Source organism: Pelobates fuscus, chromosome 9 (genome assembly GCF_036172605.1).
Source record: "Pelobates fuscus isolate aPelFus1 chromosome 9, aPelFus1.pri, whole genome shotgun sequence".
In the NCBI taxonomy this organism is placed as follows: Eukaryota; Metazoa; Chordata; class Amphibia; order Anura; family Pelobatidae; genus Pelobates; species Pelobates fuscus.
The window spans coordinates 28,152,339-28,168,565 of NC_086325.1; the positions used below are offsets into that span (position 1 = coordinate 28,152,339).

The following is a 16,227-nucleotide window of genomic DNA, read 5'->3' on the forward strand; positions in this document are numbered from 1 at the left end:
CTCGGAAGGCGGAAGTCTGTTCCTTAGAGGGTGTTGCTGTGTGTGTGGGATTAGAGACGGTTTAACGGACAGGAGGTGATACAGGGAAGGCAGGAATCCCAGCAGGTAATGGAGGGAACATGTCTGACATCTCCCTATAGCCGAGCAGCTTATCTCCATTCTGTCACTCAGTCTGTGTGCAGTGTTTATGTACAGGGGCTGGGGTTTCACTTATTTCCTATTAGTGTGTTTATCTGGGCAGCTGACCATCATGCTAAACCAGCCACATGGCTGCCTGAGCCTCATGGGAATGAGATATAACTGCATTACCCGGGGTATGGCAGAAATAAAAGCCCATGGTGCTCTGCCAGCCCTAAGCATCATGGGAGTTGTAGTTCTGTAGGAGCTGGTGTGCAGCCCCCCTCCCTCTCCTGTATGCAGTCATTATCCATACCTGGTGTGTAGGTCTCCTGTATGCAGTCATTATCCATACCTGGTGTGTAGGTCTCCCGTATGCAGATATTATCCATACCTGGTGTGTAGGTCTCCCGTATGCAGATATTATCCATACCTGGTGTGTAGGTCTCCCGTATGCAGATATTATCCATACCTGGTGTGTAGGTCTCCCGTATGCAGATATTATCCATACCTGGTGTGTAGGTCTCCCGTATGCAGATATTATCCATACCTGGTGTGTAGGTCTCCCGTATGCAGATATTATCCATACCTGGTGTGTAGGTCTCCCGTATGCAGATATTATCCATACCTGGTGTGTAGGTCTCCCGTATGCAGATATTATCCATACCTGGTGTGTAGGTCTCCCGTATGCAGATATTATCCATACCTGGTGTGTAGGTCTCCCGTATGCAGATATTATCCATACCTGGTGTGTAGGTCTCCCGTATGCAGATATTATCCATACCTGGTGTGTAGGTCTCCCGTATGCAGATATTATCCATACCTGGTGTGTAGGTCTCCCGTATGCAGATATTATCCATACCTGGTGTGTAGGTCTCCTGTATGCAGATATTATCCATACCTGGTGTGTAGGTCTCCCGTATGCAGATATTATCCATACCTGGTGTGTAGGTCTCCCGTATGCAGATATTATCCATACCTGGTGTGTAGGTCTCCCGTATGCAGATATTATCCATACCTGGTGTGTAGGTCTCCTGTATGCAGTCATTATCCATACCTGGTGTGTAGGTCTCCTGTATGCAGTCATTATCCATACCTGGTGTGTAGGTCTCCTATACATGGCTTCACCCCTCTCCTGTATGTAGTCCTTATCCATACCTGGTGTGTAGGTCTCCCATATGCAGTCATTATCCATACCTGGTGTGTAGGTCTCCCGTATGCAGATATTATCCATACCTGGTGTGTAGGTCTCCTATACGTGGCTTCACCCCTCTCCTGTATGTAGTCCTTATCCATACCTGGTGTGTAGGTCTCCCGTATGCAGATATTATCCATACCTGGTCTGTAGGTCTCCTATACGTGGCTTCACCCCTCTCCTGTATGTAGTCCTTATCCATACCTGGTCTATAGTCTGTAGGTCTACTACACATTGGTTTTCTCCTCCTCCTCCCCGCATGCTGCCGGTATCTTCATCTAACTAATGATGCTATATGCTCCAATTTGATGTCAGTTTTTGGGAAACATAGCCACTTTAAGTCACGATGGCAAAATCTGAGTAGTTCCATGTTTTGATGACACAGAAATGTGCAGGAGATTCCAGGTTCTTATAATGAAATGTTGTGGTCTGTGATAGGTTATCTAGTCTCAGTTCTCCAGCTGTCAGACTGAAATTCCCATAACCCTTTGCACAATTTCAGGATTATTCATTACAGTGGGAATTGTTACGATCAGTCAAGGTATTTTCAGGTTTTGGGTCAAAATTCCAATGTTTAACCCTTTAACCCCTTAAGGACCAAACTTTTGGAATAAAAGGGAATCATGACATGTCACACATGTCATGTGTCCTTAAGGGGTTAAGGACACATGACATGTGTGACATGTCATGATTCCCTTTTATTCCAGAAGTTTGGTCCTTAAGGGGTTAAAGAACAAAACAATTCAGTCATGCTTGCTTAAAAAGTGGCAGTTTTTCACAATTCCTGGTTAAGTGAATGTGCTCATACACCAGCTGGAGTGATGAGAATTACAATGTGCTTTAGACATGACATAAAATATTACGTTATAGTTTTAGGCATTGTAAGTTTGTAGTGCTTACTTGATGTAAATATGGAGGTTAGTGGTACAGAAAAAGCGAGCAGTTAGAGCTATAGAGTGGTGATTTTCCTGTTTGTTTGTGCGTGTGTAAAATGTATTGATCTGTTTTTTGCATCATCCCTTTATAATGGTAACATGCGTACCCACTCTTGCCTTAATATGTCCTTATCATATCTCTTGTACTTTCTTATATATTCTGTTCCTCTGTATATATCTTAGCTTTCATGATGGACGAGACAGAAGTAGCCGAAGCACGTTGTGTGTTTCGAGGGATAGAACACATTCTGCGAATCCGTGACACGGGGAACAGACTGGAGGTGGAAGTAGAAGATGCTGTGACCACCGATCAATGGAGAGGGGAGTTTGATGCTGAGTGTGAGTTTCACTATGTAAAGTTGAAATGTATTCTTAACTTTGCTTGAAGTATTTTTTTTTTATAGCATACTAACATCCTATGGACAAAACTGATCTTTTAAAACCGATGTGTGATCAGATTTTTTTAGGTGTATTCAATATTATTTTCGATCAGTTTATCAGATTCAGACATTGTTTATTTATAGACGCTTTTCTGTGCATACTATTTCCTGGCATAATCCTCTAATAAGTTAGTACTTTTAGTGATGCTTTTTTAATGAGCTATTATGCTCCAGTCTCAGACTGCACAGCTACCTGCATGGGTGTGCCATGTGCACCTGCATCATTTTCTGTTTGTACAGGACTACTCTGCAATCAGGACAGATTGTGAAAGACTGCATGAAACACTGACATTCTGACCTGTCAAAACCACTAGACGAAATACAAATAATTTTCTAAATAATTGCTCATCTGTACTTCTAATAGTTGCTTGACTAGCAAAATGTATGGATTGTGTTACTAGAAGTTTAAAATGTGGACTTGCGTACCTTTTTATTGATCTGCAGGGCTGGAATTAGTTGGATTACCATGCTTCTCACTTAAAGGGTCTTTCTAAGCAGCATCACAGATAAGGTAGTGCAAAGCTAATTGCACACAGAGTACCATAATCTTACTGTCATACCTGCAAGTGGATTAAAACTTCAGAAATTTGTAAAATAAAAAAAAATGTGCCTCCAGGTATAACATTGCTTCTTAGAGCTGTCAGTTAGTTATCTGGAATTCTCAGTTCCAGCTCTCCAATATCAATTTTGTCCAAATTATGCATAAAACTTACCTAGGGTCCTACGGGTGCTGATTGCCTTTTTTTCTGCTGTTGGAAGCTCCATCCATTGATCTTAGCCAAGTAGTGCAGGGTTTAGCTCATTAGCGGATGCTTCTAAACAATGAGCTGGCTCTGCATGGCAAGGCTTAGCTCATTGGAACTAATGGAAGCTCCTCGTAGAAGCTTCCTGCTCCTTCAGAGGCTGTGACCAGCGCTCCGCAGACCCCAGGTAAGTCAGCATGCATTTTGCAAACAGTTTAACTTATTACCATGTCAGGGTGCCAGGGCACTCTTGGCATCACGGATTAAAGTGCTTGGAGTGTCCTTTTAATATGACTCACTTTGATGAAAAGATTCTTGGCACTAGATTTATCTATGAAATATGTTGTGACAATATATCCTGTAGGCTGCTTTACACTCATTAACCCGACATTGAAGAGAATTGACTAGAGAATTGCATATTCTTTGTAACAAAACAAAAAACCCTCTCCAATATGGCTTTTTGTATCCAATTCGAAATTCCTTTATCAATTCTCCACAATACTGTGTTGAGTGAATATTAAAAGCATGTGTTTTCATACTGTCTGAAATGATGGAGCCTAATGGCATAGATAAACTGAAGACTCTGTAAGGTTGACTGTTGCCAGAATTGGTTTAATTTTTACTTATTGCGAACTTGGCGTTATTATATTTCAATGTCTTACAGTTATAGAGGATCTCACACACAAGACTGGAAACTTCAAGCAATTTGCCATCTTTTGCAACATGCTGCATTCTGCCCTCACTCAGGTGAAATTTATGTCTTCTGTGAAAGTCCCTTGATACCATATTTTAATTCAAAATATCAGTCAAGCAAATCAAAGTCTTGATTTGCCAAAGAGCACTAAATGTGTAGCTTCTCTCCCAAGGGTAAAAAAAATCAAACAAACTCTTAACTCCCTCATATTTTGCGGATACATTTATTTTCTTCTCCACACAGGCCAGCGAGTCGGTGACCCTTGACCTATTGACGTACGCAGACCTGGAATTGCTACGCCACAGGAAAGTAGGAGGAACGTCTCGACAGGCTCCTCCCTCCAGAAGCTCTGCCCTTAGTTCAAAACGTTACCTGATCCTCATATATTCAGTGGAGTTTGACAGGTGAGCTTTATCATCGTATAATCTTAAAATACTACTTGACCTCTGACCGTGTGCCAGATTTTTATTTGGCCTTTTTTGGAGCTGAAGAAAAGAAGATTTAGAAGAAGAATAATTTATCTATATATTTATTTTTTTAACCCCCTCTTCAATATTATTAGGGTGGGTAGGTAAGTAATTTATTTTGGAGGATTGCTAGTGGATTAAGGACCTGTATCCTTTTTTATTTGGTGAGGTGAACAATATGTGCCCCTCCTCCTCGATTTACTCTATAATCAATTGGGGTCTCCACCCACCGGCAAGAAGATAAGAGGTGGGGGCATATAGAGGCAAAATGCTTCCATTATAGCAATATAGGGGTCTCCATGCAGAGTTTGTAGTCGCTGATCGACAAAAATGAAACTGTAGTGGTTTTGGTGACTATAGTGTCCCCTTAAGGTAAATAACAATGTATCTTTTCCTGTCATTTGACTATTATTTAAAACTAACTTGCTGTTTAGTCTTTACATATGTAGGTTCAATACTCTGAGGTGGTGTGAGAGAATGCAATGCTAAACTCGGATTAGCTGAGATTTAAACATAAATGGATGTTTCTTAGAGAAGCACTGGTTTCAATGCTTCTCCGAGAAGCATTGTTGGTGTGTTACAATATTTGTCTGTGAGAACCATTCCTCAGTAATGATGACTTCACAGGAGAAGGATTGGAGCTGCAGTGAGGAGACTCTAGGAACTGGAGTACAAGTTCAATTTGAACCATTTTGATACTGAAATGAGGGGTTCAGGAATCTTAAGGGACAAAAGCAACATTGTGTGGCTGAAACGTTGTCATGACTGTTTGACAAAATACCAGAGTATTGCAGTATGCAATGATACCTTATTTTATTGAAAGTATTATTGAATTAATTTCCATATTATGTTAGTCCAATAAAAAAGGTATTGCATACTGCACCCACTTGTATCCCTTATAATAAAACCTTAAAATCCATGGCCACTTCTGAATGAAAGACTTCATGTGTGCTTTTATGAAACCGTGTTTGCATGAAGATGCATAAAAAAGGAAAGGAAACCAAAAAAAATATCTCACAACTAGTCTGTGTGTTTATCTGCAGGATACATTACCCCCTCCCTTTGCCATATGTTGGAAAGCCAGATCCAGTCTACCTGCGCCAAGTGATCAGAGGTTTGAAGGAAGAACTAGCGTCTTTGAGAGCCGCACAAGGAGGGGAAACCATGGCGAGCGAAATCCGGCATTTACAAGAAGAGTGAGTGTCTGCAAAAAGTATAAAGACCATGAAAGTGTTATTGAATTAATTTCTACTTTCAGTTTATACTATCGTGTTCCCAAATATTAGGCTTCAAATGATGAAGGAGGAGAAAAGGGAGGCAGAGCTTGCATTGGAAAGGCTGCAGGAACTCTCTGTTCCCAATGAGAAAGAGGCAAATCATACCCGAATACTCAAGAGGGCGTTACAGACTCTGGAGACAGACCTACACAAAGAGAAAATGAAGAACCAGCGAGTGGCCAGTAAGAGACGGGAAGAGTGCAGGCAGCTAACAGAGCAGGTACACGCCATAAGATCTTACTGACCAGGAGGTCTTGTATCTTGTCAACCTCCAAGCATATTAAGCTTGTACTAAAATACACCATAAGAATGGCTAGTTAAACCCCTTAAGGACCAAACTTCTGGAATAAAAGGGAATCATGACCTGTCACACATGTCATGTGTCCTTAAGGGGTTAAAGGAACACTCCTTCCACCATAACCGTTTTAACATGTTGTAGTGGTTATGATGCCAGGAGTTCCCTGGCTTTCTTCAAGTTGACGTAGTTGAACTGTTAATGGTTTGAATGTGTTCCGGTCACGTTTACTGTGATGTCTTTTAAGTGCTTATGCTAGCAAGTTGTATGAATATTTGTAGGTTTTCCCTGACATTTCATCCAGTGATTATTAGTGTTATGAATCATTACCACAAAATAATATTGCTTATAATACATTATGGAAATTAGTAGAAAATATAATTCTCCTCTTGAATCAGTTTTTTTTTAAATGTAATCTTTCAATGGATTTTGCAGTAGATGGTGTGCAAAGTACATGCTGTAGCTTCTAAAATGGCAAAGGAAAGTACATCCACCGGCACATTTCAAGCTTTTCCCAGAGACTCTCACTGACTGTTACTGCCATCAAAATGTAAGCATATAGTATTTCCAAAGGAGAGGGCAGCACTCTGGCACATTAACAGTGTTGGTTGAAGGTGTGATATCGAGAGACTTGCTCTGGGTCCTTGCCATGCAAAAATAGAAAACGGAACCACAACAGCTCCAGATAGATTTTAAAGGGAAACTATAGTTCCAGCAAAACAAAGTTGTTTTCCTGGCACTATAGCTCCCTAGAGTGCTCCCCTTGCCGTGGTGCAGAAGGGGTTAAAACCCCCTTCTGTCACTTAACGGAGTCCAGCGCTTGTGTCCCTCTCTGCTGGTTCGAGCTCCACCTCTGTTCTCTGCGAGCATTAGCACCTTTGCATTTTTGCTACGTGAAGTACGCTTCCCACAATATTCAGGAAGCCCCTAGACCCCTGGTGATAGGCAGCCATCAGAACTCCAGATATTGTCTATTATGTCTCCCCTGATGCATTGGCAATGTTATGAGAGGTATAGTCCACATCACACAGAGTGAATGACTGTGGATTTTAGAAGCATAGTTCATAAATACCTTATTATATTTACCATCTGCTGACTTGTATTTTATTTCATTTTTTTTCTCTCCTGTCATCCTTTTTTTTTTTTTTTTCTCTCTGTTCAGTTGGAGGAATCTCGAGCTATAGAACGTACCCTTCGGTTGAAGGTGAAGAGCTTAACCACTGAACTAGCAATGTACAAAAGAGGGTGAGGAAACATTATTAGACTTTAGCAAGACATGATTCCTTTTTAACTTGTCTTTTCATCTCATTCTAATTTGACAATAACCGGGTTATTCACCAAAGTGAGACTTCAGAGTGAATTTTTTAAATATAAGGTAAAAATAGCGAACTAGAAACATTCTCTAAATCAGCTATGTTTCCATTTCACACCCACAGACGAGTGACGCCTACTGGACCATCTCCACAGGGTCGCTCTAGCTCTGCCAACCGGGGCCCTCCCCAACGAACTGCTTCCCGTGGAGAAAAGCAATTGCGGAGGGACAGATCTACATCATGTGAGCGTAGTGGTAGGAGCTCGGGAGAGGGGAGGAATCTGATTAGAGCAGCAAGGTTGTCTCCCTCTCCAGTAGGTAAGTGGTCAGATTACTGTAATTCCTAATAATCTGTAAATTGGATGGAACCTGTCTGAATGTTGTGTTTTGTTGGTACAAACTGCTTTTTAAACAACCAATGTCTATGGTCACAAGACCCATCTGTGTTCACAAGTTTTCCTCAACTACTATGCCCTCTACATTCTTCTGTCCTTTTCACTAGAAAAGATGAGTGCCTTTTAAAATTTGGAAATCAGAGTAACAATGTATTTGGTAAGGTGCATTGAGGGCTTATTAAATTGATTAAAGGGAAACTCCAGTGCCAGGAAAACTATCCGTTTTCCTGGCACTGGAGGGTCCCTCTCCCTCCCACCCCCCAAACCCCAGTTGCTGAAGGGGTGAAAACCCCTTCAGTCACTTACCAGAGGCAGCGACAGGACAGCGACAGCGTGAGGACGTCCAACGACGCTCTAGCACAGAAAACCTGTGCTATGAAGCAGGAAGTTCCCTCTAGTGGCTGTCTAATAGACAGACACTAGGGGAGGACTTAACCCTGCAAGGTAATTATTGCAGTTTAAAAAAAAAAAAAAACTGCAATAATTACACTTGCAGGGTTAAGGGTAGTGGGAGTTGGCACCCAGACCACTCCAATGAGCAGAAGTGGTCTGGGTGCCTGGAGTGTCCCTTTAAGAACAAATACCAGGGTGGCCTTAATCTCCCTAATGCCAAGGAGTACAGTTTGGCAGCCCGACCCAGGCATGCATTGGACTGGTTAGAGAATTAGTTTTTTGGCTTGCCAATTGGAATCTTTCTTAGCCTTGCCAGACTCTCTGCCAGCCTTACCTCAACCACCTCACTTCCAAATAATATTGTCTCATTCCCTCTTAACCGTTACATTCAGAGCTTTTCACACCCTTAAGCTGGGTACTTACCTTCTTATATTTCTTCCTATCCCATTGATTTATAATCCATATGGATGGGGCTAGTACTTGCCCATTCACATTGCGGCCCACAAAGCATTTCATTAATCTGAATCCTTCTATCAATTTTTCCTCTAAAACATTGCTTGCTTACTCAAACATAAGGGAGTGGTTCCTGGACCTTCCACTGCCATGATTTGACTAATTCCAAGCATTACTTTTTACTCTCTCGCAGCAAGTTTCACCAAAGAAGACAGGAAGAAATTCCGTAATGGTACATTTTGAATGATGTTCTCCATTCAGATTGCCAATTATTTCTAAGTCATTCTGTGAATGGAAATTAGAACATGCGTAGATGCATATCTTGAAATTTCATTTGGGAACTTTAGTTAATAAACTTTAGCCATAATTTGTCCAAAAAACTACCCTCTCACTTACTTGTGTACTCATGATCTGTAACTGCCCCAAGGGCCTGAGTGGGCAGCCATGTTTGCAGCTGCTTCACCTCCCTGCATGTCACTGAATATTGAAAACTGACCCTGACAGAGTCATGATGGAAGCTCCACATGGTGAGTGACCAGAACTCCTATTGTTAGTGATTGTCACTTCTCAAGGCACTAAACTTAGAAGATGACATATGGGTGCTGCCTTATAATATCCCTTGCATGGCATAATCCGATACATGGACAAATGTCTCCATTTTATATTACTGCACAGTATGGGGTAATGGTGGCGCTACGTCCATGATCCACCTGCAATTCTTTTTAACACTTTCCAAGTTGGCATGTGTTCAGACACTTGACTTTGTATAGCAAGCATGTCAAACTCAAAGGCTAACACAGGCCAAATAACTAAGCTTTAAATGTATGTGGGCCGCAAAAAGACAAAAACTTCAGTTTTCATTGAAACGTACAGTGTAAAAAAAAGTTGCCTAACTGACGCAGAACATCCTCACGCTCATAGGGCTTCAAAGTAAACAAGAGAGCAAATTTATTTTAAGGAGATATTTATTTGCAGATAACTAATGTTTCAGCCCAACTACCTTGACATATTAAGAAATGTTTGGTAATAGGACTGAAATGGTGAATGTATGCTGTAGCACAGCTGTTAAAAACAAATGACGTTATCTTGTTTATTTTGACGTTCTATGAGTGTGTTCTTTACTTTGGCTGTTTTCATCAAACATGATGATCTCAGCCAATCCAATGCTTTCAAATAAGAAAGCATTGGGAGGCTATTGTGCATGTGTGGTAAAAAGCTGCGCGGCCAATCAGCATCTGCAAGGGGAGTGTTCAGCGCCTCCATGCAGACCCAATCTAATACACTGCTCCCTCCCCGCATTTGTATGTGCCATCACAATCTATCTGCTCTAAAATCTCATACTGGTACATTATTTGGTGGTCTTCTGAATAAGCATTCTACAATCGCTTGAATAGAGTATAGAGTTTACCTTCAATAGTAAAATCCTTGGTTAAATATAGAAAATAATGACGTAACTGGAAGGGCCTATTTTTAAAGTTTGTTTTTTCGTTTACCAAAATTCTAGGTTTAGTGAATAAACCCTTCACTTTTGCAGCTAAGTTTCAGTGCACCACAGTTCCCTGTTTACTGAATAAACCTCACTGTCCTTAATAAGCCTTTGTGAGGACTTCTATTGAGAAAGAGATGTTTGATAAATTGCAGCAGACATGTGCATAGCTCTCAAGGGCCATAAACACTAAAATGTAAAAATTGTCCTGCTTGACCAACATGAGTACGTGACGTGGATCATTAAATGTTTTATTTTTATATATATATATATATATATATATATATATATATATATATATATATATATATAATTAATATTTTGAAAAAAACATTTTTGGAGCTTTTTACACCTCCTCCCCAAGGCAGTAACAGATCTCTTTTGATAAACGGGGACCAGCTTAGTTTTTCCCTTGACGTGCGTGACCAAACTGCATTGAATGTGTTTTGTATTCATTTGCAACTTAACCTATTAAGAATGATTACATTGTATATACAATGCAAGCCAATAAAATTAGACAGCTACACACCGTAAATAAGAAGCCCCATAAAGTATCTAATTCGTCACATCTTCATCAGGTCCAGGCTGTATACTTGGAATGCAGCTGCAAAGTCCTGATAGCTGGATAATCTCATCTGAAAGGGTAACACTAGATTGCAGGCTTGCTGGCATTGTCCTTGCTGTGTGGGAGGCCTAATGACCTCTGCATATGATGGGCTTGCTTAATGCTTGGGTTCTTTTCATTATGTATTGATGAGTCAGTGCTATAAATATTTAGTTTTTGATTAAATTGACAGTCATTTCAGCTCTTGGATTTTTGACCTGGAAAGTTGTCTGAACCTGCAATCTTTTTAACGCTTTCATTTGTAAATCGCCAACATTGTTCACTGCTCTGTTTAACGAATTAACGAAACGTACAACTCTTCTTATAGATTTGTTTTAGAAAACTAGAGTGACACGGTCAATTAAGTTGCCATTCTTCTGTGTCGTAGGTCTTCGTCCTCCAAGGTTTGATCCAACTGCCTTTGTGAAAGACCGTGAGCGCAAGCAAAGGGAGGTGGAACAAAAGAAGTAAGAAATTATCTTTTTAAAATTCCCCCCCCCCCCCCCCGAACCCCCTCCACTGTCACGCACTTGAAGTAAAAACTTTGTGCCTATTTCCCCCAGTACCAGGGTGCGCAGAGTTTCTGGGTCCCCATCCAGTTTAAGAGGACAGAGACGCAGCTCATCAGGTGAGTCTTCTACCTTTCCAGCTCTTATTTATTTATTTTTTTTCTTTAATGTAAAATCCTCGAGTGTGTCTCTCAATACATTTAGAGTTAGAAGCCGTCTCTCCAAATTTAGGTTTAAATGTCTGAGTCTAGCTGCCCAGATTCTGGTTTGAAGTGTTGTCTTTTCTGATTTTTAGACTGCATTGTTGTGACTATGTCTCAGCAGCATTGTTTAGAGTTTGCGGCCTTTCTGCAGTCAGGTTAAGATTGTGCAGAACCTTTTCTCTTGGCGCACAATTCATAAAAAAAATTCTATGTTCCAGTTGAGAGTCTGCGAAGCCGCCGTTCATATCAAAGCTCAGGTGATGAAATGGAGGACACAGAGCCACTTGCCAGCAGGTAATAACTTGGGGGTGAGGGGGGAAACCTTTACTGTTTTATGTAATAACCATTTTCTGAAATTCTAGTTTGGAAGCTGATTTGAGTTTGAGCATTAGAAAAAGGTGTAAGGGTAAGGGCTTTGGTTTAACATGCTCTGCGCTCAATGCACTGAACACATGGCTAGAGCTTAAGTACTCCTGACTTTTTACCCCAAATATCTCTAATCCGGTCCAATGCCTGGAACAGCAGTAAGCACATGTTCAAGGCAGTTTAATTACTTGTTACACCCATGCTCTTTTTCCTCCTGAGCAAATATTATAAAGCCTATTATATTCTTTAAGCTGTATTGTACAACCATTAGCCTCCACAGGTGTTAGCAGTACAAGCCTACCTAATTGTATTTGCCACTGTCTGTAATTATCGGCATATTTCACATAAAATCATTTTATTGGGTTATGGACAAATCCACGGTTGACCAAAATTGATCTGGTCACCTGTTGGACTGAATCCCCCCATAATTCTTAGCTGGCTGTTGGAAACACCAGATTTTAGTATTCAAAATAGGTTAACCGTTTGTGGACATTTTACAAGACTCAAAAGTTGTCTTGAGGCCAGAGAACGGCACATAACTGTGCCACCTTTTCATAATTATAATGCATAGTCTAACTAGTCCTATCACTAGTTTAGAGAAGTCAAAGAAGAAAATGAACTTTGCAAATGTGTTAGGAACTGGATGAAAGAGGGGTAATTGGTTTAGAGAAGTTAAGTTTTGTTGGTCAAATGGCAGAGTTTTTGTGGCACTCCACCAACCTCTTGAGTTTTTTGTATTTCCTAATTAGTCCTGCTGCCGAGTGAAAGGGGTGTGTTTTTAGTCCCCAAGTTCATTTTGAATTCTAAGCTTGGCATGTTTATTGTCTACTGCAGTAGCCGGATGGTGACCAATTCTGTGTGTTGATGTAAAAGCTCCTGCAAAGTTTGGGCAGAAGAGCGTACTGAGGAAAGCCAGAAGATATTTTAGTCAGTCCATTAGCTGAGGAAGCCCTTTTGTTTGCTGATATTTGTGATTTAAGAGGATCTGCAGGAGGAACACTGTGATGGGTGTAAATGGATGCTTTGTAGGAATATTTGCTTCTGTGAATAAGACAAGAAATGTCAGAATGAACCATAATAAATACAAGCACAAGTAGTCAGCCATGTACATATAATGAAAGAAGCAGCACTTAGAGCAGTGGTTCCCAACCCAGTCCTCAAGTACCCCCTAACAATCCAGTATTCAGGGATATCCCAGTTGTGTCTAAGGTGTTTTTTTAGAAAAACAAAAACACTTTAGACACAACAGGATAATCCCTAAATCCTGGACTAATAGGGGGTACTTGAGGACTGGGTTGGGAACCACTGACTTGGAGGGATTCTCAGGTCTGGCAGAGTGTGAAACAAGGCAAGGGAAGAGTAGAACAAGTATATAGTATAGTAAGTCGAATACTGGTTAGAGTAGGAAAAAAAGAGATTCACTTACAATGTATAGTTATCCGTAAGCGCCTGGGCAGTTTAACCCCTGCCTGAGGATGTGAGGTGTATCTCTTGATCCAATGAGGGGTGGTCCGAAGATTATGAAATACAAACAGAATGGATACCAATATAGTGTAGTATATTTGGTGTCATAGATGAGGGTGATATTGTATGTGGATATGCACTCACATTTTATGTAGCCTAAAGATGGCTCCGAATAGATATCCAAGGTTGTGGATTATACCACTTCACGATATGTTGGTGGTAGTGATCCTCACGACAATGATCTGTGGATAAAAATAGAACTAAACTATAGTGCACACTGCAATTTTTAAAAAAAGTGGTAAAATAACTGGAAATTTGCTCACACGTGTGAAACAAAAACAGATTGTTGCTCAATCTTCAACGTGTAAGTGGTATGTTCCCTACCAAGGAGTTTAGTGTCCAGGTATCAGGAACAAAACAGGATGGTCGAGGCGTATGAGATATCCACTAGCACCAATTCTAATTATGTACACACCATAGAGTGCAGCCCTGAATATTAACACTACCGTTAAGGAGGTGGTGTTTGTGGATTTTTTTTTGTGTTGAGGTACCTCACTTCTTTCTCTTACTGGCTCTGTTACATGGAGCCTTAGTGCTATTGCTCTTTCTTTCCTTTGTCATGTTAATCTTGTACACCGCCTATAATCCTGTGCACAAGAACTACAAATAAAGATGGTCAAATAAAAGACATCCATTAGTTTTATTAGAAGTATCTTAAAAAGTACATAAAACACAATAAAATATAACACAAGCTTGTTTGATCACATGAAATTAACTTTATCAAAGGTACACTACAAGAAGTAACTCACCACACTCTATAGATGTTCTACTGTTCTCTTGTCTCGTTTCATACTTGGACGCAATGAGGTTCTCTCTAGGCGCTGCTCCCTTCATGATATGTACATTTCCTACCTCTGACCAGAACAGAGCGACTCTGATTTCGGTTGTCCCAGCTGCCTTTACCTGTACACTACTAGTGCTAGAAACTTTTTTTTATTTTTTTTACAAGTAGTTTTCAGCAGCTTTGTAATGGGAGAGTTTTGTCGAATGATATACCAATATTTCATTGTATCCTGTATGTGTTTTTCTAGTAGGAAAGCAGATTCACTGAGCTTGAGTATAATTTATTTTTGTTGTTTCTCTTTGTACCCTCTCCAGTGGGGACAGACGGACGGCAACACGTGGGAGAAGACCATTTGCACCATCGTCCTGGAACTCTCGCAACAGAGTAAGTTCACTAACAAGGGTTTATTGAGTTTTATATTTTCCTCAACTATTGATATTGATTGGGTAAACGTTTTTAACTTTTTTACATTCCCCATTATCCGTGAATTTACCAGGGCACAAGAGATAAGTCATCTGAAAAAAAGCGGCTTTCCAGTACACCTACTTATGACCGGAAAACTGAGAAAGGTAGCTTAATTATCATGTCCATAATGCTTTGTTGTGTATTCCTCTTATTATGATTATCTCTCATGACTGATCCGTAATCTATTTTATGCTATCCAGAAAACCGTTTTGACGCAATCTCTGACCTCTCAGACATTGATGCCCGGTTACAGGCACTGCAGGATTACATGAAGAACCTGGACACTCGAACGTAGAGTGATCATCTACACCTGGACAGCCCCGTCTTATATCAAATATAAATGGTGATGGGGTGGTAGCAACTAGACTTGTGTCGTGTTTTTTAAAAAAAAAAATAAAAAATTTATGTAATCATATCACCTTCGCACCCATCTCCACTGTGTGAATGGACAAATCCTTCTCTTGGCTTGTTTGAAGCCTCTCATTACATATAGATTTGGCCCTGCTTTCACCATTGGTCCACGTTGGTGTTGAATCCAGATTACACAGAAGCTGATTGTATGATTATTGTATGTTCAGGTATTCCCGGGCCTATGTAGATGAAGGTTCATAGTCCAGAAATGAAGGGCATAGAGCTCTAATTTATAAAGTTAACCATTTCAATTATGTGTACTTTTTATGTGAGAGTTGGTTCATTAATGAAGTAACCAAAGATGCCAACAAACGAAGTCTCTGAGAGAGAAAATGTCAGGTTAGTTTGAATTCTATATATTTAAACTAGAATGAACTCCTAATTGCTCCCTTCTTCTAGTATGTTGCTGTTTTTCATTTCCTTGTGTAACTCTGTGAGCTGTTTTGCTATATGGGCTTTTCTGCGTGGTTTCAGTATCCGGCTGTTAACGGACTTCCATTTGTAACTTGATTTTAGTTTGAGAGGTCCGTTAACAGAACGGAGGAGGGTTTAAGGAGAGTTAGCTACAGAGAAGCCCATGAGGGAAAATGGCCCCTGCCTTTACACAACAAAAAATCGGAAAGCTGGGGACACAAAACGAACAGGAAAAAAGTTTGTTTATTATGCAACAGAAATGTCAGGACTATTGTAATGCTACCATTTAAGTGTGGAAGGAACGCTATAGCCGGAAACGCTCTTAATTTTTTGTAAACTCTTTTTTTTTTTTTTTTTTTTTTTTTTTTTTTAAATACATTTTTAATCGTGTGTGTGTATATATTCTTTGTAGAAGGTTTTTATGGTGGTTTTAATATGGGATATTTTGTTTCTTTTTATTTATGTTGTTCATATTTTAATGTGTACAAGAAATGATTACTTGAGCCATTTTTTTTTAAATGTTAAATATACATGTATTTAAGAACAAATAACATATTGTGTATCTTGTTTTTGTTAGTGTGTGTGTGTGTATGTATTTGTGTATTCAACTGCTGGGAATGGACGGGTAGCGTCACGTGTAACCACCAAATGACATGTAGCATGAAATGATGACTAGCGCGTTGGTGTCTGTGAATTCCTTAAGTCAGGAAAAAATAACATCTAGTTACATTTTGAGGTATACCAA

General features: G+C 40.1%; 1 protein-coding gene across 1 annotated transcript; it reads left to right on the top strand.

Moving 5' to 3' along the window:
- The first annotated feature begins 16 nt into the window (after positions 1-16).
- Positions 17-15,808, top strand: CCDC61 (coiled-coil domain containing 61). Its single transcript, XM_063433315.1, has 14 exons — positions 17-105; positions 2,431-2,586; positions 4,095-4,177; positions 4,368-4,528; positions 5,635-5,787; positions 5,878-6,088; positions 7,326-7,408; positions 7,600-7,793; positions 11,195-11,273; positions 11,370-11,434; positions 11,737-11,812; positions 14,507-14,576; positions 14,689-14,761; positions 14,858-15,808. The coding sequence occupies exons 2-14, from the start codon at positions 2,436-2,438 to the stop codon at positions 14,950-14,952; spliced, it is 1,494 nt and encodes a 497-aa protein (XP_063289385.1). The 5' UTR covers positions 17-105; positions 2,431-2,435; the 3' UTR covers positions 14,953-15,808.
- Positions 15,809-16,227: the final 419 nt, after the last annotated feature.